The 27,537-nt window shown below is 37.5% G+C and overlaps 1 protein-coding gene and 1 long non-coding RNA gene across 2 annotated transcripts; one reads left to right on the forward strand and one right to left on the reverse strand.

Annotated features, from left to right (window-relative positions):
• The first annotated feature begins 1,947 nt into the window (after positions 1–1,947).
• Positions 1,948–7,794, forward strand: LOC107781682 (uncharacterized). Its single transcript, XR_001647060.2, has 5 exons — positions 1,948–5,810; positions 5,904–6,049; positions 6,145–6,212; positions 6,342–6,446; positions 6,576–7,794. It is a non-coding gene; the product is annotated as an uncharacterized LOC107781682 (long non-coding RNA).
• Positions 7,795–7,891: 97 nt separating this feature from the next.
• Positions 7,892–8,746, reverse strand: LOC107781683 (uncharacterized). Its single transcript, XM_016602419.2, has one exon. The coding sequence runs from the start codon at positions 8,744–8,746 to the stop codon at positions 7,892–7,894; it is 855 nt and encodes a 284-aa protein (XP_016457905.2).
• Between the last annotated feature and the right edge of the window lie 18,791 nt (positions 8,747–27,537).

Genomic DNA, 27,537 nt, shown 5'->3' on the forward strand with positions numbered 1-27,537 from the left:
ATGAGATTATAGAGGATTTGTCACTATGTTATTATAAGACCCCGTAAGTATAACAACCTTGATACCATTAGATACATTTTGATATAGTATTTATATTGAGTGGAACATTTTTTCTAAAAGTTTTATAACTATAATTTTAGATAGTTACCATTATTACTATTTCCGGATATGATGAATTCTACACATAATATAAGAAAGTTTATACGATTTTCTTTATTGTAAAGATAGAAATTATTTTCTCACAAGAAAAGAAGACTATCTTTTTTACCATTTTAAGAATTAAGCGTACGAGAATTTCTATTCTTTATATAAGATTAGGAAAATTATAAGTTGAGAAAATATATGTATTTTTACATGGATATTTTAATAAAAGTAATAGTAAATATATTTATTTTATGTGGTACCATATGACCATGATAGTAGAATGTATAAAGTGTATTAGAAATAAGTAGAATTTAAGTAATTTGAAACAATTCGTAATTATGCGGGTAGTTGGCTAATTAACGGGTAATGGGACATTACCTAATTACCTAATAAGTGGATAAGCTAACCCCCCCCCCCCCCCCAAAAAAAATACGTGACAGCAAGGTGGAAGAGCTCAAAGCCCAATTATGTGACTCTTGAATCATTTTAAAAAGTGGCACATTTAAGACCTCTACCATGTATCTATCTTCTATCTTTCTTATGGACATTTGAAACACATCAGTCTGATGACTTGCTTAAGACATCAAAAGGTAACCAACAAAAATCAACATTTATGAAGCTCTGCAATTACAGAGTACTCGAAACCGAAAGGAAAACATATGTGAACAGTAACCACAAAGATATGAATGAGTCTCCATCTCTTTTTATACGTATATGTAACAGAAAATCAAACTATCTGAAACTTAATACCGCCCACAAGTAGCAACTATATATGCCGATGCAGCTTCATTAGGAACCTCCCCAATTATTCCAGCACTAAGCTCAGACTTGATGGAAAATAAACCGACAAACTAGAAGTAAAATAGTACTGCTTATCCTAAAAGCAAAGATGTTTTAGTAGCAGAACTATTCAAAACGGCATGGAGGATGCTAGGTCTGGGCTATGTCAAGTACTCCAAAATAAGAATAACTTGGGTTTTGTGATTCAGATATGTTAAGGCTATCTCTTCTTCTTTTTGGCATGATCCATACGATACTGTTATGCCGTGCAATATTACGTCCATATTACGTCCTGCAGTATTATATAACGACGATGTTATGCTCTGCAGTAATATGTTACGATGGTGTTACCCTCTGCAGTAATATATTACGATTGATGTTACATCCTACAGTATTAAGTTACAACAGTGTTGTACCTGATAGTATTACATTACGGTGATATTACGCATCACAGTAATAAGTTACGACAGTGTTGCACCCTGTAGTATTACATTATGGTGATGTTACGCTTCGCAGTAATAAGTAACGACGATGTTGCATCCTGCAGTATTTTACGTAGAATTTGTCGTAAGGTAATTGATATCAGTCCAAGGAAAAGATTATTTGGGGATTATAAAGATTATGCTATTTCACAAGTGATTAATACATTCATGAAGGTGAAAGGGGGATCAAGTCTAAGAAAACGAATTTTGTCAAAGTTTGGCATTTTGGAATAAAATACGGCACGAGCTAAAATATTTGATATTTATGGACTAGTGACATACAAGGTACTACATGGCCATGATAGTAAGGTGTACAAGATATGTTAAAAGAGAGTAGTATTTAATTAAGTTGAGATAATTTTTAAATTATGCAGGTAATTGATTAATTATCGGGTAACAGGACATTACCCAGTTAACTAATAAGTAGATAATCTTTTGGATAATTAAACATGATGTGGCAGCCACATAAAGCCCACTTGATGACTATTCACTTATATATACATGTGGCATGTGTAGAGGAATTGGTGGCTTACAAGGATAATTATGTAAACCAAGAGAAAATTGCTTAAATTTGTCACAAAAGCTTGCGAATAAAACCTTGGCACTCAAATATTTGCAAAATCAGAAATGAAAGGGGCGTTAGCCATTAATTGGTTAACAAAGGCAATGTACTTGAAGTCCTTTTAATTACGATGGTCATGGGAACTTTTGGCCAACTACATGGTGTATTTGGGTGGAAATTACCTACCTGGGCAGTGTACCCTTGCAAGGATCACTCAAGTTATAAAGATGGTCCAACGTGATATGCTAATTCAAAGAAATCCCGATACAATTTTTCTCAAGAATATCATATAGATTTTCCCTACTTCAGGTATGTTAAGGCTATCTCTTGTTTCTTTTGACACGATCCATACGACACGAACGAAACGTGCAAATGCACAAATTCCATATATGAATAGAAGTACCTATGTTCTTGAATTTTCATATGTCTTATTATTTTTTTATTTTTTTTGGCAATCTGCTAGGCATGCGCCTAGGGCTAGATTTTATATATATAAAAATAAGAAATACAAATGTCTTGATGTCCTACGAAATGTAAAGCATAAACTTTGTAAAATACATGTACCCTATTATCAAAATTGAGTAGATCACTCAAAATTGATATCACAAGTATTACTAATCATTGTATAGTAAAATTAGCCCATGAATTAAACCTATTACTGATAAAATTTGCCAAATTAAAAGCTAGTCCACTGATTAGTATCTCCGCAGCCACTTTGCTCAACAAATTCTTCCCAGGTTGATAGAAACCTTTGTTTTGATTGCCATCCCATCGGAGCTTTGTCAGTAGAAGACGCTAATCCAGTGTCGAATCTCCAGGCCTTCGTTAGTGCTTACAAACTGAAGATTACCATGTGATGCCCCATTCCCCAAATCTCCTCTAATGCTCACTGTCACAATAGCAATGAGCATGTGTATTCTCTAGCACTTTGCTCCAGCACCACATCCCACGCGTATACTATTTTCCTTCGATCCCCTTCCTGTTCCTGCGCTGAAAATGTGAGCACTGACCATTGTTTAATCACTGGCCCTTATTTAATTACAGCTTTTGTCGAAAACAGAGCTGAAATTTTCTCAAGATCCTGCTTCTCGAAATCATGCCTGCATTCAAAAGAACAATTGCAGCCATTAACAGGCGTAATCCTATTCCCAAGTTAGTCGCAAACGTTGCAGGCGTGCATCCAGTCATAGTATACTGCATTTCATCTACGTGTATGACTACACTCGAGTTACTTTCAGTAGTAACTGTTGGACATAATCTGCCTTAAATTGCATCCCTGTGGTCGCACATGCTGTAATCCAGCTTTTCTCGAATTGTGCAAATTAAGTGCATGCTCAAATGTCCAAAGCATTCTTGTTTAGCATGTTTTACATTTCCAGCGTGCATTTCCATGTGAAAACAAGCGTGCATCCCTGTTGGAAATTAAAATGTCCTCCAAAGAAAGCACTGCCCAGCTGCTTTGGTTTTGAAAACTGCCAGCATCCATACGTGCCTCGTGTTTCCTTCCATAGGCAAGCTCCAAATCGCAGGCTTGTAAAAAAGAATTAAAAATTGGACAATAGCACTTCGAATGAAAAGCTAAATTGTGCACTGTATTAAAAATACCCACGACGCACAGTACTGTTGTTGCCCATGATGCATCGTGCAATGTATTAAACAGTGAAGCACACGATGCATTGTACTGTTTTTGCCTATTTTTAAATCCCTTCCATTGGAATGAATGCATGGCATTAATACCACTAATTGAAAGTTCATTAAAAAATATGCATAGAGTGTCGTGACATTTGCATATGTAATCTGCATTTTCCAAGGAAACAGGCGTGCATAAGACACTAGATATCCAATCAGCTAGAAGCATTCTTTCATTTAAAAATGATAGAAGCATGCGTGCATTCCATCTCTCGGATGAACCATTCGTGCATTTAAAAATCAAAAACTGCATCGGCCTTTGTTTCCAGTTTTTCTCGAATTCATGCGAGCTCCACATGCTTGTTGTGTTTCCAATGCCTTTAGCATCTTGTCAAAAGCTTAAGCTCAGCATCACTCCAATCTAATAAACGCTGCATTTGTTTTTGTTTAATGTTCAAATTATCCTCGAAATTAAACATTTTTGCACCAAGGTTGTTGTATATCCAAGGAATTGAATGCACGCTTGCACCCTATGCTGAATTTGTTTCCAATGCCTTAGGCCATTCCTTTTGTGCTCGATTATTGTAGTGCTTTTGTTCTTTATTAGATGTTGTCTCTAAATGTTGCAAAAGTGAATGCCATAAGCATTGTGATACTTTAGGGGGTATCACAACTTGTGCATTAGACTCAACTTCACTGCCCCATGTAAAAGAGTTGGGCATTCTGTTCCTTTGTTCCCTGCTTGTGTATATCATGATATCTCTTTCAAGGGATTGAGTACCATGTACTAATACCACCCATTGAAATTGACAATCATGATAAGTCATTTCCACATTACCATTTCCTGCACAAAAACACCAAATGTTAGTATAACAGAAGATCATCAAGATCTCTTCCCATAGGATTCGACCCTACTGATCAGTTAAGTCCAGTCCGTTTCTCCTCCTCATTTTGCCTTTGTTCCACTCCATATTTATCTCCTTTTTGGCTTTGATCCTTCCCCTTTTCCTCCTAATTCCTTGCAACCTTCACTCTTATGTAAGGATATTGCATCTTATCTTCGTTAATAATCCTCCTTCCTTTTGAGTCCATATCCCAGAAACCATGGCATTCAGTATTTCCTTCATATAGAGCATAATTGGCAAGGTGGTCCGCTAATGTATTCCCTTATCTGAATATGTGTGTGACCTTGATGATACTTTGTTCCTTCAATCTTAAAATCTCCTCTACATGTTCAGTAATATACCAAGGAGGCTTCCATGATTCCTCTATAATGTTCTTTAATAGCATAGAATCTGTCTGCAGCCATATCTGGAAATAATTAAAAAAATTGCACATCTTCAATGCCTCCACAATAGCTACCGCTTCTGATTCATTGTTGGTTCCTTCAGAAATCTCTCTTCCTTCTACATATATCAAATCACCTACCTCATCCCTTATGCAGAAACCAATTGAACTCCTCCCTGGGTTCCCTCTACATGCTCCATCCGTATTCACTTTGATCCATCCTCTTGAAGGAAATTCCCATAAAACTTTATCATATTTTAGTCGAGGTGTGTATTGCTCCATCATTGTTAGTAAGTCCAGCCACTTCTAAGGCACACGTAGTCCAGGCTTTTTTAGTTGGACCAGTGCTTGCACAGTAGACGACACCTGGTAAATAACTCTGCTCACTGACACTGCTTCTCCATATTTCAAACTATTTCTTCTCTTCCAAAGTTCCCATACAATGCATGCAGGTAAAGCTTGTAATACGAGCTTCAATCTAGGTACAACTGGTGCTGTCCAACACTTTGTAATTGCTTGATGTAATGGCAACCCATCTAATGCAATTCCTGCTCTCCTCAGGAAGTAAGTCCAAACACTTCTAGTTGCATTGGATGTGAAGAACAGATGTAGTAATGACTCTTCCTTAGGATCAGCACAACACCAACATTTAGATGGCATAGAGTATCCTAGTTTACGCAAGAAATCATCAAGTGGCAGTTTGGCTTTCCACACCTTCCACAGGAAGAAGGATATCTTGAAAGGTAAACCTTTTACCCATATCATCTTGTAAGATAATCTTGGGTTGGCTCTTCTTCGCACGTAATCCCATGCAGACTTTACTGTAAAATGTCCCCTTGTTTCAAGCATCCAGAAAGGAGTATCTAACTATGAACTTTCAGTTGGTGGTCTAATATTCTGCACAATGTGGTGTGCCAAATCTTCAGGTAGGCTCTCAAACATTTTATCCACATTCCACATACCATTTTCAACCATATCATTGACATTATGAATATCCTCATCGATACCAAACTCTGCAGGTACTTGAAAATATAAGGCTCCATCTCAGTCCAATTGTCGAACCAGAATAGAGCTGATCCCATTCTCAGTTTCCAGTCGATTTGATGCTCAATCAAGTCCCTACATTCTAGCATTTTTCTCCATGCATGGGATCCACCTTTCCAAGGTACAATTACTGCATTTAGTTTCTTGCAGTACTTTTGACTAATAAATGCACTCCACAAACTGGGCTTTGTCCTGAAATTCCACCACAATTTGCAGAACAGTGCCTTGGATACATCTTGTAGGGACCTGAAACCTATGCCTCCATCCTCATAAGGCATACAAAGGTTAGTCCAAGATGCCCAATGTCTAGTGCTTCCTCCCACATTGCTGTTCCAGTCAAACTTGACAAAAATGCTATGTAATTTGTTGATCACATAACTTGGTGGATTAACTGCTGACAACATATGAATTAGGATACTCTGCAGGACATTTGCGATCAAAACCGCTCTGCCTCCTACAGATAGGAGTTTGCCTTTCCATGACTGCAGTTTGTCCATAACCTTGGTGATTAATCCCTGGTATTAGTCTCCCCTTCTTCTTGCATAAAAAATAGGACATCCGAGATAGGTCATAGGGAAACCTTGTCTTCTTATGCATGTAATCCTTTCCACCTTGTTAATCACCTCATTATCCATTAAATGATGCAGGCATAGATTTGGCTTTGTTCACCAGTTGACCAGATGATGATTCATAAGCTTGCAAAACCTCCATGACAAGTCTCAATGAAATTTCATCAGATGAGCAGAAAATGATCGTATCATCAGCGTATGATAGATGATTTATTTTCGGGCTCCATTTTGGCATTCCAAATCCATAGAAATACAGGTTAGTGTGTAGTGAATTCAATCCCCGAGAAAGTGCTTCTGCTGCTAGAATGAATAGAGTTGGTGACAAAGGGTCACCCTGTTTAACTCCCCTCGATGATTTGAAGAATTCATTAGGCTGACCATTTATAAGAATAGAGTACCAATTTTTCCCAATCAAATCAAAGATCAAGCCAATAAAAGCTTCAGGAAATCCCATTTTCCTTAGTATTTTGGTCAGGAATAGCCATGAAAACCTATCGTAAGCTTTTGTCATATTAAGCTTAATCACAACGTTTGGTCCTGCTTTTGTTCTCAACCTGACATCCTTAATGATTTCTTGAGTTAGCAGCACGTTCTCAACTATGCTTCTGCCCTTCACAAAACCTGCATGTTCCTCTGAGATTATGTTTGGTAAATTCAACCAACCTCTCATGAATAACCCTAGAGAAAATCTTGTGAGCAAAGTTGCTAAGACTGATTAGTCTCATGTCCGCAAAGGTCGTAACTTCTTTTTTCTTTGGTAATAAAACCAGGTTTGTGTGTGTCACACTCTTTGGCAACTGCTGACTGCAAAAGAAATCCTTGACCATGCGGACTATATCTTCTTCAATAATTTCCCAGCATGTTTGGTAAAAGGCTCCAGTGAATCCATCCGGTCCACCAGTTGAGTCCCCATTCAACCCCATAATTGCTCTCTTCACTTCTTCATTGGAAGGCAAAGCCATCAGTATTTCATGTTGATCACTATCTACCACTGAAGGTACATGATTTAGAATATCAAAATCATTTGGAACTGCACTCTCTGTAAATTGATCCTTGTAGAACTTTACTGCTTCTTCTGCTGTTAAGTGATCTTCTTCAATCCAGTTACCAAGGCTATTCTGGATCCTTAATAATTTCAGTCCCTTCCTTCTCCCATTAACTTGAGCATGGAAGAATTTAGTATTTCTATCGCCATCTTTGAACCATAACATGCCTACTTTTTGTTTCCAGAATTCTTCTTCTATTGCAAGATATTTAATCATTTCAGCTTGGACCTGTTGTAATCTTTGTCTATTCATCTTTGTAGGATTGACTTCAAATTGTCTTTCATGAACCAAGACCACCTCCTCAAGGCTTGCAATCTTCTGGAATATATCCCCATATGTAGCTCTTCTCTAGGTAGATAGTGCTTGTTTAAGCTTCTTTAACTTGTAGTTAAAAATGCAGAAAGGGTTAGCACTAAAATCAGCATTCCAATTCTCTTTTACTACATCTTTGAAGTCTTTATGCTTTGTCCAGAAGTTAAGAAATCTGAATGACTTCTTAATTGGAGGAGTTTCTATATCACATTTCAACAGCATTAGGCAATGATCAGACCCGATTTTGGATAGGTGAGTTATCTCCAATCCAGGAAAGGTCTGTTGCAATTCATTATTGCCAAAACATCTGTCCAATCTTTTAAAAATGCAGTCCTCCTCTGATCTTCCATTCCACCATGTAAATATATTTCCTTTAAAACCCAAGTCTGTCAAGTTGCAGGTATTAATGCAGTGTCTGAAATCATCTACTTCAATGAGGGAAACTAGCAATCCCCCATATTTCTCTTCCTCATCCCATATCACATTAAAGTCGCCTCCAACTAGCCAAGGTACTGTCATATCTGATGTCATTGCATACAACGTATCCCATAGTTCTATTCTTTCAGTGTGATCACATTTGGCATAGACTAGTGTAAGGATGAGCTCAACATGTGTTTCAGAGTGCATTAATCTCAAAGTCAGCTGTTGAGTCATGTTATATAAAATAGTAACCTCAAAAATTTCATCAATAAAAGCCCAAATCTTGTTCGACACATTCACCACAGCCTGTGCCAAACCAATTCTTGCTCTATACCTCTCTATTTTGTGAGACTGTTGCATAGGCTCAAAGATTCCTATGAACTCAAAATAATGTTCTCTGTGCATTGTAATCAGCCTTTCAAATGCTTGCATTGTGTTTACTGACCTGACATTCCATATAATGGCATCCATTAAATGTTTTGGGATTTGGACAGTGTTCTCCTTGTTTGTACTCCACTAACTGGGACAGTAGAAGTCTCTTTTGACTGTTTCTTTTTTCCCTTTGCTGTAGATTTTACTAGTTCAATAAGCCTTGGCGACAGATCTCCCTGCTTGGCAATATTAAGAAAATTTTGTGCAGTGGATTCCTCATCCATGTCTCCACCTTTAAGTTCTGCGTGGTTAACTTGATCATGTGCTTCTGCTGCTTCTTTTGATGTAACAATATCCTCTGCCTAGTTGATAAGTTCAGCATCTTTTGTAGAATGTTCATTGGTCAATAACATTGTATTGTTTAGTGGAACGTTACTTCTTGCTACATCCTGCACGATGCTCAATGGAACAGTACTTCTTGCATAAACATGCACTGTCATAGCTCGGTTCTTGTCTGCATTCTTGTCTTGTTTCTTTTCTGCATTTTCAGCTTCTTTCAAGACATTACTAATAACATTATGTGAAGTCCCTCCTAGATCTATAATATTAATGTTCCCCTCTTTTGTCTTTTCTGTTGCTGCATTTGTGCATTCACTGATGCTTTGAATATTGATTGCATTGGCATTACAATTAACACTTTGATCCTCATCTTCCACTTCATTTCCTCTAAATTCTTTATCACTATGCATTGTATCTGGAATCTGACCATCTGCTAGGTCTTCCTCTGTTTGGTTGAGACATAATCTCCCTCCTGCCCATTTTTCTTTTTCATTGGTCATGAATTTCTCAAAATCTGTATCTTCAACAAATTCATTTTCTTTATTATTTGCTAATTGTTGTTCAACTTTGGTGTCCTGTGAAGGAATGTCTTGACATGAAGTATTGACTTGAACTACATTATTTTTGAATGCTTTTTGGACCCAATGGGCAGTTGACTCATTGCGAAAATGCTGCTCATTCCCCAAATCTTTTTGTACACAATGAGCTGTTGCTTCCCTATTTGTTGCATGATTTTTTATTGTTGTAGGATTGAAAATAGGTGTTGCAGGGTTCAGTTTCTTGGGTTGTGTCTTGGATGATTGTCTCTTAGATGAGCTAGGAGAAGTTACCTTTTGTACTATTTGTCTAGTTGAAAAATCAAATTCCTGCTCCTCTGACTCATTCTCTACACCTGCTAGAGATTGTCTCCTTGGAATTTTTTTGCTGAAGGTTGTTGCCTGTGGTTTTTTGAATTGGAGTTTCCTCCACAGCTGCCAATTGGTAACCTTCATTGATCTCACCATTTTCAATTTCTAGCACTGCAAATTGGTTGGTTATTTGTATTTGTTTTGTCACAGCTGTATTGTTAACAAGAACTATTTCTTTCCCTTCTGTAGTAGTACCTTCAGGTTGTTTGCCTTTGTTTATTCCCCTATTGTCTCGAACTTCCTTCCATCGAGGGCCTGCATTACCAACTACCTTACCACTAGTAAGGAGCATCATGTTTTACCAGTTTCTTAGTGCCTTGTTTCACATTTTCGACATTTTCCTGCTGCTGGACATTTTTGCTTTCCCTTAAATCAAGATTAATTCTCCAACATTCAAGCATGTCATGGCCTTGTAACTTGCACTCTTTACAGTACTTTGGCAAATAATCATAGTTAATGGTTACCCATTCAGTTCTAACATCCCCATTTACTTCATTGACAATGTCCATCCGAACTTTCTTGGGGAGGTCAGCTAGCAGATCCACCAACACTTTAACACGAGCACAACTAGGTCTAGTTTTCTTGACAGTAGCCAAATCCAAGTGAAGGGGTTTACCTACAGCAGAAGCTAGAGAGAACAAGCATTCTCTGACAAAATAGGTAGGCAACAAATTAGGGAATGAAATCCAAGCCATTACCTTAGGTGTCTCCTCTCCAACTTTAAATTTTGCATCATAGATCAAAGTTCTTAGTTGATATTCATCCTCATGCTTATCATTAACATAGTACACACCTTTTGACGAGAAATCTACGTAATCTTGCCATAATGAAAATCGAATCAAAATGTGCCTGTCACGAAGATATCCAATGTTGCAATCTGCTTTGATACCACACTGCATAGGAACAATTCGACGTATTTCATTGATGTCTGGCCATCCGTATGAAACTTTGCACACAACTGCCTGTTGAAGTCCTTCAATATAGTTCATACATTCAACTTCTGATTCTGTAAAGCATACCGTTGGTTGTCCTTGAAAGAATTGGGCTTGACTAGGGGGGATTGGATCAACTACTGCTGCTCGATCTTGCATTGTCTAAGTACTGGTCGTGGGTTTTGCAGCGTTTGCATAATCCATAGATTTTGGAACATTTATTGTTGTTGTGCAAGGCTGGGTGATGTTAAGGGGAGGTTGGGGAGGTGTCCCAGTGTTTGCGGGTAGCTGGCCACTAGCCATAGTGGCCATGGCACCACTCCGTGAAGGATCTTCCAACTGTAAAGTGTTTTTTCAAAAATCTTGAGACAACATAGATCAACCCAGATTTTCGCGTAAACACTCTCTTGCACCAATGAAAACTCTTTTCCACGTAAATACTTATGACAAGAAAAAGCACAGTTTTTGCTAATTCGATGCTACAATATCTCTTCAAAGCAAAATAAGATCTGATTTTAATCTGTTGTTGCTTTTAGCTTCAAAACTGAGAATCACGCTTAAAAACAAACCATCCAAGTTGTTCTTCAACCATCCAAACTTCACGTTACATAAGCAGTAGCTAGCACTGGCAGCAATGTTGAAATTGGCTAATGGGAGCTCGTTGCTACAGCAACTCTTAAAAGTAAAATTAAGATCTGTTTTGAATGGTGATAGATTTTAGGAAAAAATCAAAAGGAGATTGTTCTAAATGAGAAGGGTGTTCTTTTGGTACCAATATTGTGATCTTACCTTGCAGGATTCCGAAATTATGGCCGATGAATAGTGACGGGATCACTATTCAATAAGAAAGAGCAGAAAAAGGTAACATTGCGATCACACCAAATCGCTCATGTCTTATTATTCCATCGTCTGTTCATGGGTCTCAGAAAAATACGTAAAATGATTTTATTATATTAATCAGAGGTATAATGGTCTTATGACGTACCGAGAGATTTTGTTATCGTATTTCATATATATTTCATGCATTTATACATGTACATTGATCCATGACTCAGACGGTGGTATATACGCGTATAAATATATATATGTATATGGGATATGGGAAAAGGTTATGACATTATATATGCACCACCACCTGATCAGCTGGTATATGATGATGATGTTGCCCACAGTGGCTGAAATATGATTCAAACGGCATTATATACACGTATATATGTATGTATATATATGTATATGGGATATGTATGTATTCAAACGGTGTTATATACATGTATATATGTATATATATATATATATATATATATATATATATATATATATATATATATATGGGATATGGGAAAGGTTATGGCGTTATATACGCACCACCACCTGATCAGCTGGTATACGATGATGATTTTGCCCACAGTGGCCGATATGATATGATGGGATGCCCTCAGAGGCTGATGATGTTATGAAACATGTACCTATGCACGACATGTCATTCATACACATATGCATGATGTTAAAAGTAATTTATGATTTACAAAGTTATTCAGACTTATAGGTTGAGTCATGTACTCTATATGTCTTCCATATCTCTTATGTATTTATTTATGTGCCTTACATACTCCATATATTATTCGTACTGACGTCCCTTTTGCCTGGGGACGCTGCGTTTCATGCCCGCAGGTCCTGATAGACAGGTTGAGAGCCCTCCAAGTAGGCTATCAGCTCAGCGGAAGATGTTGGTGCTCTCCATTTGCTTCGGAGTTGCTTGTTTGGTTAGTATGATTTAGACGTATATTGTTTGGTATGACGGGACTCTACCCCGACCTTTATGACATTTATGTACTCTTAGAGGCTTGTAGACATATGTCATATATGTAAAAGATTGTACAGCCTTGTCGGCCTATGTTTTGAGTTTATAAATGATTCTGTTAGCCTATTAGGCCCGTATATCACATGTATATGATGATGTAATAAGAAAGATGCGTTATGTTGGTATTCGGTTGAGTAAGATACCGGGTGCCCGTCGCGGCCCATCGGTTTGGGTCATGACAAAAGTGGTATCAGAGCTGTTCTATCCTAGAGAGTCTACAAGCCGTGTCTACTAGAGTCTTATTTATGGTGTGTCGTATACCACACTTATAAGCAGGAGGCTACATGGCATTTAGGATTGTCACTCTTTCTTCTTACTCTAGATCGTGTGGTAAAGCTCACTTATAAGCAGTAGGCTACAGGGCATTTAGGATTGTCACTCTTTCTTCTTACTCTAGATCGTGTGGTAAAGCTCACTTATAAGAATTCAAGTCCCGAGCTTCTATTTTTATTCGTAATAAGACGATGCCTACGTTCAGAAAGATGATCGATAAGAGATATAGTTGTGGAAGTGTTGAATTAGAGGAACTCAACTTTGTATTATGCTTATGATAAGTAAAATATGAGGTCTTCAACAGATCATGTGCGTACTGAAAGGTGTGAGCCTCTTGATAAGGAGCCTTAAGACAAGAATGTCTATCCACCTTTATGGTGAAAGACAATGAGAGATTAAAAAGATAAATACGAGTTTCAACAAGCAAAAGAAGTAAGATGAAGAAGGGTACGAGGCGCCCAGTTAATGAAGGTTAATGGCAGAGGAACATAAGTTTTTTGAGTTATATTCAATAGTAACAGAGGTATGTACAGTTGTTCACACCCATTTTAGTTATGCCCTGTGGGGGCTAAAAGGTATAGTTAAGAGAAAAATGGGATATCAAGATCCGGCTGGGGTTAGAGTAACCCAAATTGGTAAATGGATTACTTTCATTTGTTGGCATTTTCGAAGGGTATTACAAATATGCCAATAGATCTTCTTGTGAGACACCCAGATGGTGTACCCTAGAATATTACGATATATGTGAATACTAGCATTCAGAAGATAGGCAGTGAAAGCCTGGATGTGATAAATATTACCTTAAGTATGGCTCTCATCCCCAGTAGAGCGAGGATGTTGAGCAACCCAAAGAGCCATTGGATGGAGCAAAGAGAAGCTAAAAGCGAAAATAATGTCATATTGAAGTTTTCACAAGAAAAAGGATATGCAGAAATATTAGCAGAGTAATGAGTAGGAAGATAAGGAAGCATTATGAGTAAGATGTGATACATGGATGACAACGTTATATCAAAAGATGACAATATTACAAATTCTATAGTCAAGTTATGGAAGAAACGAGAAGTGACTGGCCTTAGGACAATAAAAGAGTATAGGTCATACAATCATGTCCTCATTTCAAGAAATAAATTCGCAACTTTATTGTGATTACCAAGAGGAAAAGTTAGACCCCAAAGTAATAGAACCAGTATGGATTGGTGAACAAGATAAACTAAACATAAATTAAGGACTGAGTGACTGGTGATAGTCGTCATCATAAGAACTTCATATCGCATTCCGGCAATAATAGGATGGACAACAGAAGAAGGTTCATGAGAAATTTAGAGAATGGCCATTCAGGAAGACGCTTCCCTAAAGCAAGAAATGTTAGCAAAGTTAAGCTTAAGGGACTGTATATACCAGTTACATTAAGTGTCACCCTCGCGAGTAAGGGGATTTGTCATTCTTGAACAGAAGGATTGCTGCAAGATGAGTAAGGATCGTTGATGTTGATAAACAACTCTAAGGATGAAGAGGTAAAACATCTATAGGTAGATCCTCGTGGCTTCAGCTTTTAGTACACCCTAAAGAGGGGAATATGGAGTAATGTGGCATTAAGTCAGAATTAAGTGGTTCTAGTGACTATGGAGTGGTAAAGGAGAATGCGATAAATGAAAGAGGAATGAGATGACACTTATCCAAATCTTACAGATACGCTACGGTTCAAGAATATTGTGTAAGCACCACATCAAGGAGAGGAAGTAAAGGTTCCTGCCTGAGCTGTTATTAATAAATAAGGAGCCAGTGCGAGACGTAAGTTAATACAAAGGAAATAACCCAAGAAAGATTACGATGAATATTGACATGAGAATGGGCCAAAGAGTAGTTAGTAATTGGTCAGGAAAATCCCAGGTATGGATAAACATGAGGTTACAGATGAGTCATCAGATCGTGTAAGATAAACATAGTAGAACCCAACATGGAGAATTCAGCCTCGGATAATATCATTATAATACTTGAGAAATATTCAAATAGGAGTTGGGGTAGTTAAAGGTACCATATGAGTGTTACGGAAGTAAAAGACAGTTCCACTGGGAAGACAATCAAAACTTCAGTTCAAAAGTAGCCATACGAGCAGATGAGTATGGAGGAAAGTAACTATGGATAATTACAAGTGAGCACGAACATCAAAAATTCTATTGGGAATAGAGTATAACAAATTCGAATCTTTACAAGAGTCAGAGGGTCTTCCCTAAGTACTACAACGAAAGACTAGCTGAGGAAATAAGGAAGAAGGCTTCAACCTCAGTACAATGACCTAAAGAGGAAATGGTCGTGTGACAACACTCTCAAAACAAAATTGTATGCACTCCCTTAGAAAGTGGCACCTACAGTGGCTAATGAACAGGGAGTAAAATCAGAAGTGATATTCAGGATCATATGAGTTGTATGGAATTTCAATATATATGGTGACTAAGATAAGCTAAGTATGGATGCAACAAGGGGACAGAAAGATCAGGAAAAGTAATAGCTTATGTTTAAAGAAAGCTAAGATGGAAAAAAGGGGAATTACTCAATTAATGATCTAGAGTTGGTTGCATTAAGAGCTCACTTAAGGGTTTGGAGTTTTATATATGCAGCATATACAGCCATAGAAGGTTCTGGTATACGTTAAAAGAAAGAAAATTGATCCCATGTCATAAATGAAAGATTAAATTGTTAAAGGATTGTATCATGCATATTCCTCAGTGCCCATGAAATACTAAACAAAATAAATAATACCATGAACCACAAATCGGAAGATAGCTTAAGCCGACGTAAAGGCCGATCAGAAGAAGGAGGAAACTAAAGAGTTGCATCACACAAGTAAATCAGGAGTTTGATTATTAAACCCCGAAAAATAGAAACATCACGATCGAGAACATTGCAGGATCTCCCTTAAAATCAGAGGTACGAAAGAGACAGAAAATATGATGTGTGGCTTTAAGGAAAGTAAGGTAAAGGTGAACAAGGTACGAGACACTCAAAAGCAGAAGGTTAAGGATATTCCATACTCCGGGTTAAAAGGCCAGAAGCACGAGGATTCAATATCCAAGAATGATAACGACATTGTCAACGGCATATCTTCTAGTCAATGATTTTTAGGTATCAAGAGGTCTAGTTAAGAAAGCAAAGAGCGTTAGAGACGACGTGATGTCGCGCTTGATGTTCTAAAATAATATAAGAAAAGGCAAGAAAGTTGAAGAAAAGTTGCGAGTATTATAAATGGATATTTATAGGTCGCAAGCTTAAGTATGGTAGAGCGACAAAGTTTTAAGAAAATATGAGTAAGAATTAGGAAAGACAAGTGAAAAGGTGACAAGAATGGATAAGTCTTCAGGATTAAGCCCATGAAAATAAGAGAGATAATGGTTTCTCTATATTATAGTAAGCTCTGTATAGCCTGAATGGACTCAAAAGAGTTACTCTTCATAAGTAGCATTTAGAAAAGATGGAATGCTGCCCTAATAGTAGAATAAGGGTGTAATTATGATAGATAAAGAATGACGTTTAGGCCTTCGATTGAGTAATGATTTGAAGAGGATTTCATGGATTATAGGAGATTAAAATACCCACATAAGTGAATCACGTTGGGATGCTATAAAATACGGTCATTGAAGTATAGTATCAACCCTAAGTGGATCAGGAAAATCACTTCAAATATTCCTCGATGGAACGTAAGCCCTAGTGGCAAGGTATGGCGTAAGAAGTTTCAAGTTATCAGTGGTATATTGTAGATTAATATTGAGGTGAATAAATAAGGGATGGACAAAAGTCATAAAGTATGAGATGAGATTAAGCCGTCATTCATAAGATGAACGGTAATGAAGGAGCATTGAAGTACTGAGATTTATACCTAAATGATAGGCAACAAAAGTAACTAGAAGCTTGGTAAGCATACCTCAATAGAGGTAGATTGAATTAAAAATTATGGTATAGTATAACCCATGTAAATGCAGTAAAGTCATATGAATGGATAATCAGATCTATGAAATATGATATGGCCATATTCGCAAATTTTACAAAGTATCGAGCAAAGGACTTCAGTATACCTATAGAGGCCCAGAGAGGCATCCTATTAAGTCTTGTAGATACAAAGTAAGGCGTAGAGATTGACTAAAAGATAAAAGGAAAAAAGGAAAGATGAATCGCATAAGTGCACTTACAAAGCCAGGGTCATACAGGCTGCATGACAAGAGGTAACAACATTTGCAAGATTAGAAAGATTTCGACCACAGGTCATGATACGGGCAAAAAACTAAAAAGGGAGGAATACCCTAGACTTTGGATTTTTTCACGGAGCAACTACTTAAATGGCAAGAAGAGTATTAAGGTATTCACAAGAGCTATAAGTTACGAAAATGATAAGAGCATCAGTCAACATTCGAGGACGAATGTTCTAAAGGGAGGAATGATGTTATGCCCCGCAATATTATGTCAATATTACGTCCTGTAGTATTAAGTTACGACAGTGTTCTACCCAACAGTATTACATTACGGTAATATTACCCTCTACAGTAATATATTACGATTGATGTTACGTCCTGCAGTAGTAAGTTACGACATTTTTGAACCCTACAGTATTACATTACTGTGATATTACTCTTCATAGTAATAAGTTACGACAGTGTTGCACCCTGTAGTATTACATTACGGTGATGTTACGCTTCGCCGTAATAAGTAACGGCGATGTTGCATCCTGCAGTATTTTACGTAGAATTTGTCGTAAGGTAATTGATATCAGTCCAAGGAAAGATTATTTGGGCATTATAAGGATTATGCTATTTCACAAGTGATTAATAAATTCATGAAGGTGAAAGGGGGAGCAAGTCTAAGAAAATGAATTTTGTCAAAGTTTGGCATTTTGGAATAAAATACGGCACGGGCTAAAATATTTGATATTTATGGACTAGTGCCATACAAGGTACTACATGGCTATGATAGTAAGGTGTACAAGATATGTTAAAAGAGAGTAGTATTTAATTAAGTTGAGATAATTTTTAAATTATGCGGGTAATTGATTAATTATCGGGTAACAGGACATTACCCAGTTAACTAATAAGTGAATAATTTTTTAGATAATTAAACATGATGTGGCAGCCACATAAAGCCCACTTGATGACTATTCACTTATATATACATGTGGCATGTGTAGAGGAGTTGGTGGCTTACAAGGATAATTATGTAAACCAAGAGAAAATTGCTTAAATTTGTCACAAAAGCTTGCGGATAAAACCTTGGCACTCAAATATTTGCAAAATCAGAAATGAAAGGGGCGTTAGCCATTAATTGGTTAACAAAGGCAATGTACTTGAAGTCCTTTTAATTACGATGGTCATGGGAACTTTTGGCCAACTACATGGTGTATTTGGGTGGAAATTACCTACCTGGGCAGTGTACCCTTGCAAGGATCACTCAAGTTATAAAGATGGTCCAACGTGATATGCTAATTCAAAAAAATCCCGATACAATCTTTCTCAAGAATATCATATGGATTTTCCCTACTTCAGGTATGTTAAGGCCATCTCTTGTTTCTTTTCGCATGATCCATACGATACGAACGAAACGTGCAAATGCACAAATTCCATATATGAATAGAAGTGCCTATGTTCTTGAATTTTCATATGTCTTATTATTCCATCGTATGTTCATGGGTCTCAGAAAATACGTAAAATAATTTTATGATATTAATCACAGGTATAATGGTCTTATGACGTACCGAGAGATTTTGTTATCGTATTTCATATGCATTTCATGCATTTATACATGTATATTGCAATTATTTATACTTGTACATTGACCCTTCACCAGATGGAATTATATACGCGTATATATGTACATTATATGTATATGGGATATGGGAAAAGTTTACGACGTTATATACGCACCACCACCTGATCAGCTGGTATATGATGATGATGTTGTCCACAGTGGCTGAAATATGATTCAAACGGCGTTATATACGCATATATGGGTATGTATTCAAATGGCGTTATATACGCATATATATGTATGTATTCAAACGGCGTTATATACGCGTATATATGTATGTATATATATGTATATGGGATATGGGAAAGGTTATGGCGTTATATACGCACCACCACCTGATCAGCTGGTATACGATGATGATTTTGCCCACAGTGGCCGATATGATATGATGGGATGCCCTCAGAGGCTGATGATGTTATGAAACATGTACCTATGCACGACATGACATTCATACGCATATGCATGACGCTAAAAGTAATTTATGATTTACAAAGTTATTCAGACTTACAGGTTGAGTCATGTACTCTATATGTCTTCCATGTCTCTTATGTATTTATTTATGTGCCTTATATACTCGGTACATTATTCGTACTGGCGTCTCTTTTGCCTGGGGACGCTGCGTTTCATGCCCGCAGGTCCCGATAGACAGGTCGAGAGTCCTCCAAGTAGGCTATCAGCTCAGCGGAAGATGTTGGTGCGCTCCATTTGCTTCGGAGTTGCTTGTTTGGTTAGTATGATTTAGACGTGTATTATTTGGTATGGCGGGACTCTACCCCGACCTTTATGACATTTATGTACTCTTAGAGGCTTGTAGACATATGTCATGTATGTGAAAGATTGTACGGCCTTATCGGCCTATGTTTTGAGTTTATAAATGCTTTTGTTGGCCTATTAGGCCCTTATGTCACATATAAATGATGATGTAATAAGAAAGATTCGTTTCGTTGGTATTCGGTTGAGTAAGGTACCGGGTGCCCATCGCGGCCCATCGGTTTGGGTCGTGACAGATACAAACGAAACAAGCAAATGCACGACTTCCATACGTAACTCTATTCATAGAAATATTAGAGGTTCCTATGTTCTTGATTCCCTATATGTCTTATTATTCTATCGTTTGTTCAAGGGTCTCAAGAATACGTATGTTGGTAAATTTTATTTCATGATATTAATCAAAGGCATAATGGTCTTATGATGTACCGAGAAATTTTATTAACGTATTTCATATGCATTTCATGCATTTATACATGCACATTGACTCATGATCAGATGGTGTTATATACGCATATATATATGTGTATATGGGATATGGGAAAGGTTATGGCGTTATATACACACCACCACTTGATCAGCTGGTATACGTTAATGATTTGCCCACAGTGGCTGAGATTATATGATGGGATGCCCTCAGAGGCTTGATGATGTTATGTACTTACATACCTATGCATTACATGACATACATATGCATATGCATGACATTATAAATATTTCATGATTTACAGAGCTATCAAGACTTACAAGTTGAGTCCTTACTCCATGTTTCTTCCATGTCCTTTATATATGGATTTACATGCCTTACATACTCAGTACATTATTCGTATTGACGTCCTTTTGTTGGGGATGCTGCATTCATGCATGCAGGTATAGATAATCAGTTTGACAAGCCCTTATAGTAGACGAGATTAGCATTCAACAAAGGATCGGTAAGACTCCACCTCATTCGGAGAGCAGTCGAGTCTATGATTCATCGTGTCAGAGTTTTGCTACAGACTTATGGGTAGGTTGGTACCCTGTCCCATTTTATGTCAAATAATCTTAGAGGCTTTTTAGATAAAGGTTCATTTTGTACAGTATGTCAGAGGTCTTGACGGCCCATATGTATTCATATTTTAAGAAAAATGATTCAGTGATACAGTGTTTTCCCACTTACACTTGTACATTATGAGTTGTGGCCCACGATAGCTTGAAAAAACAAAATAAGTTATAGCGTGGTTCACTCGGGCTAGTACGACACCAGGTGCCAGCCACGTCTCCCCAGGTTGGGGCGTGATAAAGTAGTATCAGAGCGGGTCGTGTACTAGGGAGTCTATAAATCCGTGCCTAGTAGAGTCTCACTTATGGGTGTGTTGCGCGCCACATTTATAAATGAGAGGCTATAGGGCATTTAGGAAATATTAGCTTTCTTTTATTTCCAGATCATTCCATAAAGCTGAGCCGTAAGAAGTCAGTATGAAGTTTTCACCATGTTTTGTATGCACTAGAGGTGCAGGTATTACAGTAGAGCTTCAAGGCGTAATTTTCGCCTATGTGGAAGGAAGGTTATGAAAAGAACCGAAGATATGATGTGAGATTGAAAAGTAAGTAAGGTAAAGGTGAAGAAGATACGAGATACTCAAGTAAAAAAGGTTGTTAATAGTCAAGACTTCAGATATGAGTGTTTGGATCTATTGAAGAAAGACCTAAGATATAATTTTTTTTTAAAAAGCCAAAAAGATTGAAACCTGAATGAGAAAATGGAAATGTTCAACTTTTCCTCAAAAATGAAAAAGAATTAAATCTTTTAGAAGTCTAGGTACAAAAAAGTAGGGACTTACAAAAAATTGAAATAATGATCTATCTTATTCTGACATAATGATGAATGTCAAATTTTGTCATGGAATTGTTGAATTTAAAGAATCCTAGACAGGGAAGGGATATGCTGGAGAAAAGAAAAGAGAGAAAAGGGAGGAAAGTATTTATTATTTCTATTGTATTTAGTTGGAGAAAAATGAAATGTGCGACTATTATTCGACACTAATCCCCAGATATGTAGCTATTTTGTTACCGATAAAAAGAATATGTAGCTATTTTGCTCATAATCCTGAAATCCTTATTAATAATACAAAAAGTCTAGTAAGATTAGGTTTTAGTTTAATTTACAGAGGAGACCCTAGTGAAAATTTTGTAAATCTAGAAAAGTTAACATTTGAGGACGAATGTTCAAAAGGGGGGGAAGGATGTTACATCCCGTACTTTAATATTAGGATAAGTCGTAGTAATCTACTTGAGCTTCAAAGGATTAAGACCATTCATGAGATTATAGAGGATTTGTCACTATGTTATTATAATACCCCGTACGTATAAAAACCTTGATACCGTTAGATACATTTTGATATGGTATTTATATTGAGTGGAATATTTTTTTAAAAAGTTTTATAAGTATAATTTTGGATAGTTACCATTATTACTATTTTCGGATATGATGAATTATACACATAATATAAGAAAGTTTATGAGATTTTCTTTATTGTAAAGATAGAAATTATTTTCTCACAAGAAAAGAAGGCTATCTTTTTTACCATTTTAAGAATTAAGCGTACGAGAATTTCTACTCTTTATATGAGATTAGGAAAATTATAAGTTGAGAAAATATATGTATTTTTACATGGATATTTCAATAAAGATAATAGTGAATGTATTTATTTTATGTGGTACCATATGACCATGTAGTAGGATGTATAAATTGTATTAAAAATAAGTAGAATTTAAAGTAATTTGAAATAATTCTTAATTATGCGGGTAATTAGCTAATTACCGGGTAACTGGATATTATCTAATTACCTAATAAGAGGATAAGTTAATCCTCCCCCCAAAAAAAAAAAACGTGGCAGCAAGGTGGAAGGGCTCAAAGCCCAATTATGTGACTCTTGAATCATTTTAAAAGGTAGCACATTTAAGACCTCTACCATGTATCTATCTTCTATCTTTCTTAGGGACATTTGAAACACATCAGTATGATAACTTGCTTAAGACATCAAAAGGTAACAAAAAAATCAACATTTATGAAGATTCCTAAAGGAAGATTCCTAACCAACAAAAATCAACATTTATGAAGCTCTGCAATTACAGAGTACTCAAAACCGAAAGGAAAACATATGCGAACAGTAACCACAAAGATATGAATAAGTTTCCATCTCTTTTTATACGTATATGTAACATAAAATCAAACTATCTGAAACTTAATACCGCCCACAAGTGGCAACTGTATATGCCGATGCGGCTTCATTAGTGTAACGATCCGACGGGTCATTTTGCTTTTTAGAACCCCGTTCCCCTATATAAGACTTTTCGTACTTGCTTTTACTGATTTATGACTTGCGGTTAAGGTTGATTCGGGATTTGGAAGAGTTTAGGTTCAAATCGGAATACTTGGTTCCTTAAGGTTGGCTTAAAAGGCCAAGTTTGACTTCGGTCAACATTTTGAGTAAATGTCACGACCCAAAATCCACTAAGGGTTGTGATGGCGCCGGACACCGCTGTTAGGCAAGCTAACCATAAATACTTAATTAAATTCTCATTTGAACAATTGTGAAAAACTCTGATTTTACTTCAATTTTTACCAGTAAAAGATAATCAGTTCGAATTAAATATACATGTCAAAAAGTCAATACAAAATACGCCATAACTATCCCAGAACCCGGTGTTACAAGTGCATGCGCTATTTCTATGAAGCAATACAATACAACAACTGTCCGGTATACAAATTGGACAGAAAATAAATACAATAATCTGGAAGAAACTCTGATGGTTGCGGGTCATCTCGAGAAGTGCAGCTTATCTAATTTTCCGCATCAACCATGCTGCTACGCCCGCCAGTCCACTAGTGATGCATGTGCTTGTGCAACAAAAACGCACAGCAAGTGTTGTATGAGTACGAAAATAACGTGTACCCAATGAGTATCCCGTCTAATCTCGAAAAAGTAGAGCCTATAAGTCGACTTTGACACTTACTAGTGGTCCAATAATGATACGTCCGTAATATAATGAATCGAGGATTTATATAAACAGGATTTGTAATTCAATACGGTGAACATGCAAACAATTCTTTCTTTTATACAAAATATCCAAATTACTTTTCATCATTTGTACAAATATTCTCAAGCCGGGAAGAGGCAATAACAACTTCAATAAGTTTCAAGGCAAGCAATACAAGCATGCGCAAATCATGCCAAGATCGTACGGTTTGATCCAACAATATTTAAACTGTGCACTGCCAGAGGGTCGAATGGCGCGAACCATAGATGCATCTATTCAATCTACTGAGGCGTTCGGCCCGTTCCGAAATTAAACATATACAAACAGTCAATCAAGAAGTCAACAGGGAACAATTATCCAAAGAAAGACCAATTCTCTTTTAACAATTTTATGAAATGAAGTTTAATCCTTTTAGAAATTCATTTACCACTTCGATAGGATTTAAGCACTTCAAACCGTCAATAGGATTTACAATATATCCAAGTACAATATGATTTTGGGTCCTAGACTACCCGGACAATAGCATACGGACTCTCGTCATCTCGTGAGTACGTAGCCCCCACAAATAGGAGCACATAACCAATTATTTCACCTATGGAGACAATTCCCTCTTATAAGGTTTGAAAGGAGACTCACCTCACTCCAAAGCGTACTTCCAATACCAAGAACGAGCTCAAACACTCAATTTGGAGTCAAACGATCCAAAACTAAATAAACAAGGTAAGAACTAGTCAATACAAGCTCGCAAGATCGCATTCCTATTTAAGCAATTTTCCAACCTTAAACACAAGTTTCCTAAAATTTGACCTCGGACCCATGTGCCCGGATTCCGAAATTTTTCGAAGAAAGTTGTTCTTTATAACCTAAGGATCAAGAATATATGATTTCTACTCCATTCTATAACAAATTTCATGGTTGAATCTTGTTTTTAACAAAACCCTAGGTTTTACTCTATTCCCATGATTTTCACTAATTTTTATATGCGTTAATCTACCCAAAACTTAAGTATTAAACTAAGAATAGGTGGGATAACTTACCTCAAGCTGCTAGGTGGAAGTCTTATCTCAAAAGCTCCCAAAATCGCCCAAGAAATGAGTGAAAATGAGCAAAAATAGCCTAGAGCCCGAATAAATGAAGGCCACTGCCTTCTGCGATTTCCGTATGTGCGATCCTGGGCCGCACCTGCGACCATCGCTTCTGCGGAAGGAAGACCGCTTCTGCGGACAGGCCCACCACTTTTGCGGTTCTGCTTCTGCGGATTTAGGGTCTCATCGTGGTCTTGGGCTGCCTGACCTTAGGCCGCTTCTGCGATAGGTGGACCGCTTCTGTGGTATCGCACTTGCGGTTTACCAACCGCAGGTGCGGTTATGACAACAACCAGCAGCTTCAGCCTTTTCTAAAAATTCCATCTCGATCCGTTAACCACCCGAAATCCACCCGAGGCCCCCGAGACCCCCAACAAATCATGCCAACCAGTCCCAAAACACATTACAGACTTGCTCGAGGTCTCAAATCATATCAAACAACGCTAAAACTACGAATCGGCCTCCAATCCAAGCTTTATGAACTTTAGAATTTCAAACTTCTACTTTCGATGTTTAAACCTATCAAATAACGTCCGATTGACCTCAAATTTTGCACGCAAGTCATATTTGCCATTACGGACCTACTCTAACTTCCGGAATCGGAATCCGACCCCGATATCAAAAAGTCAAATATCGGTCAAACTTTTCAAAAACCTTAAAATTCTATCTTTAGCCAAATGACTCCAGAATGACCCACGGACCTCCGAATTCACTTTCGATCACGCTCCCAACACCAGAATCAGATACCGAGCTATTCCCAGTCTCAGAATCCTAAACAAACATCGATAACACTGAAATGCACTTCAACCCAAACTTATGAAATTCCTTCAAAAATTCTAACTTCTACAATAGGTGCCAAAATGCTCCTTGGTCTTCCAAAACCCGACCCGGACATACGCCCAAGTCCGAAATCATCATACGAACCTGCTGGAACCTTCGAATGTTGATTCTGAGGTCGTTTACTCAAAAATCCAATCTTAGCTAATTCTTTCAACTTATAGCTTCCGAAATGAGAATTCTCTTTCCAAATCAACTCCGAACTTCCCGAAATTCAATTCCGACCATGCGCACAAGTCATAATACCTAAAGTGAAGCTGTTTATGGCCTCAAACTATTGAACAACGTGCTAGAACTCAAAATGACCGGTCAGATTGTTACAGTAACGTCCTCGGAATCCAGATTTGAAGGTTCCAACAGGTTCGTATGATGATTTCGGACTTGGGCGTATGTTCGGATCGGGTTTTGAATGACCCGGGAGCATTTTGGTGCCTAATAGTGAAAGTTAATTCCTTAAGGATTTTAAAGTTCTTAAATATTTGGTTTGGAGAGGGTTTTTGTGTTATAGAGGTTCGAACGAAGTTTTGATATTGGAAATAGTTCTGTATTGCCATTTAAGACTTGCACATAAAATTTGGTATCAATCCGAATAGTATAAGTGTGTTTTGTCTTGTAGGTAAATTGAAGAACCTGAAGTTCATAAGTTTGATTCAATTGGTTTTAGGAGTGATTCTTAGATTTAGCATTGTTTCAGGCATTCCGAGGGTACGAGCGAGTCCGTTTTATGATTTCAAACTTGTTGGTAAGTTTGGGCAGGGCCCGGAGGCCCCGAGCGTCAATCGGACGAGGCTCGAGTGAAGTTGGAAATTTTGGAAGGAACTGAAGCTCCAGGTATCTGTCATAACCGCACCTGCTGTTGGTCAGTCGCAGGTGCGAAACCATAGAAGCGGTTGAGCCCTCGCAGGTGCGTCCAAGGGGGAGGAGCCCAGGAACCGCAGATGCAGCTCCCTTTCTGCAGAAGCAGACCCGCAGGAGCAGCCCCCAGACCGCAAAAGCGGTCCCAACCAGCCAAGCTCCACAGATGTGGACGTTCCCTCGCAGAAGCGAGACCGCAGATGCGGTCTCCTAACTGCAGGTGTGGAAATTGCCGAAGGCAGTGCCTTCATTTAATACGGGAATGTATCATTTTTGACACATTTCCTTCATTGCTTGGGCAATTTGGGAGATTCCAAAGAGGGAATTTCAAACTAGCATTGTGAGATAAGTTATTTCTACTTAATGTGAGTTTAATACTTGGGTTTTGGGTAGATTAACACATAAAAATTAGTGAAAATCATGGGATTAGAGTAAAACCTAGAGTTTTGATAAAAATAAGATTTAACCGCGAAATTTGTTATGGAATGAAGTAGAAATCATATATTCTTGATCCTTAGGTTATGGGTAACAACTTCCCTAAAAAATTTCTGGAATCCGAGCACGTGGGCCCGGGGATGGATTTTAGGAAACTTGTGTTTAGGGTTGGGGAATTACTTTAATAGTTAGAATACAAACTCGTGAGATTGTATTGATTAGTTTCTACCTCGTTTAATTAGTTTTGGATCGTTCGGCTACAAATTGAGGGTTTGAGCACATTCTTGATATTGGAAGTAAGCTTTGAAGCGAGGTGAGTCTCCTTTCTAACCTCATCAGAGGGAAATAAACCCCTAACTGAATCTAATAAATATATGTGATTGTTTGCGGGGCCTACGTAGTACATGGTGATGAGAGTCCATGCGTAGCTACTATTATGCTAATTGTCCGGGTAGTTTAGGACCCGTATTATGCTATACTTGCAAATGCTTATATTCTTTCATGCTAATGAGATCACTTAGGACATGTTAGGGATTGAAAATAAACATAAACGAACGTATACACTTACTTGAGAACTTGTGTGAACTTATCTGAATATGGTTGTGCCTTTATGTGACTTTTTGATAATAATTGATAATTGTGGATCGGGTCGATCGCCTCGGTATAAATAGATGCATATATGGTTCGCGCCATTCGACCCTCTGGCAGTGCATAGTTTCTTTTATGTTGGACCGGTCCGTACAACCTCGACATAATGTGCGCATGATATTTATGTGAAATCTTA

Source organism: Nicotiana tabacum, chromosome 1, assembly GCF_000715075.1.
Source record: "Nicotiana tabacum cultivar K326 chromosome 1, ASM71507v2, whole genome shotgun sequence".
Lineage (NCBI taxonomy): Eukaryota > Viridiplantae > Streptophyta > Magnoliopsida > Solanales > Solanaceae > Nicotiana > Nicotiana tabacum.

Coding starts and splice junctions, on each gene's coding strand:
- LOC107781683 (XM_016602419.2), bottom strand. CDS start 8,746: ATGGATGCCATTATATGGAATGTCAGGTCAGTAAACACAATGCAAGCA.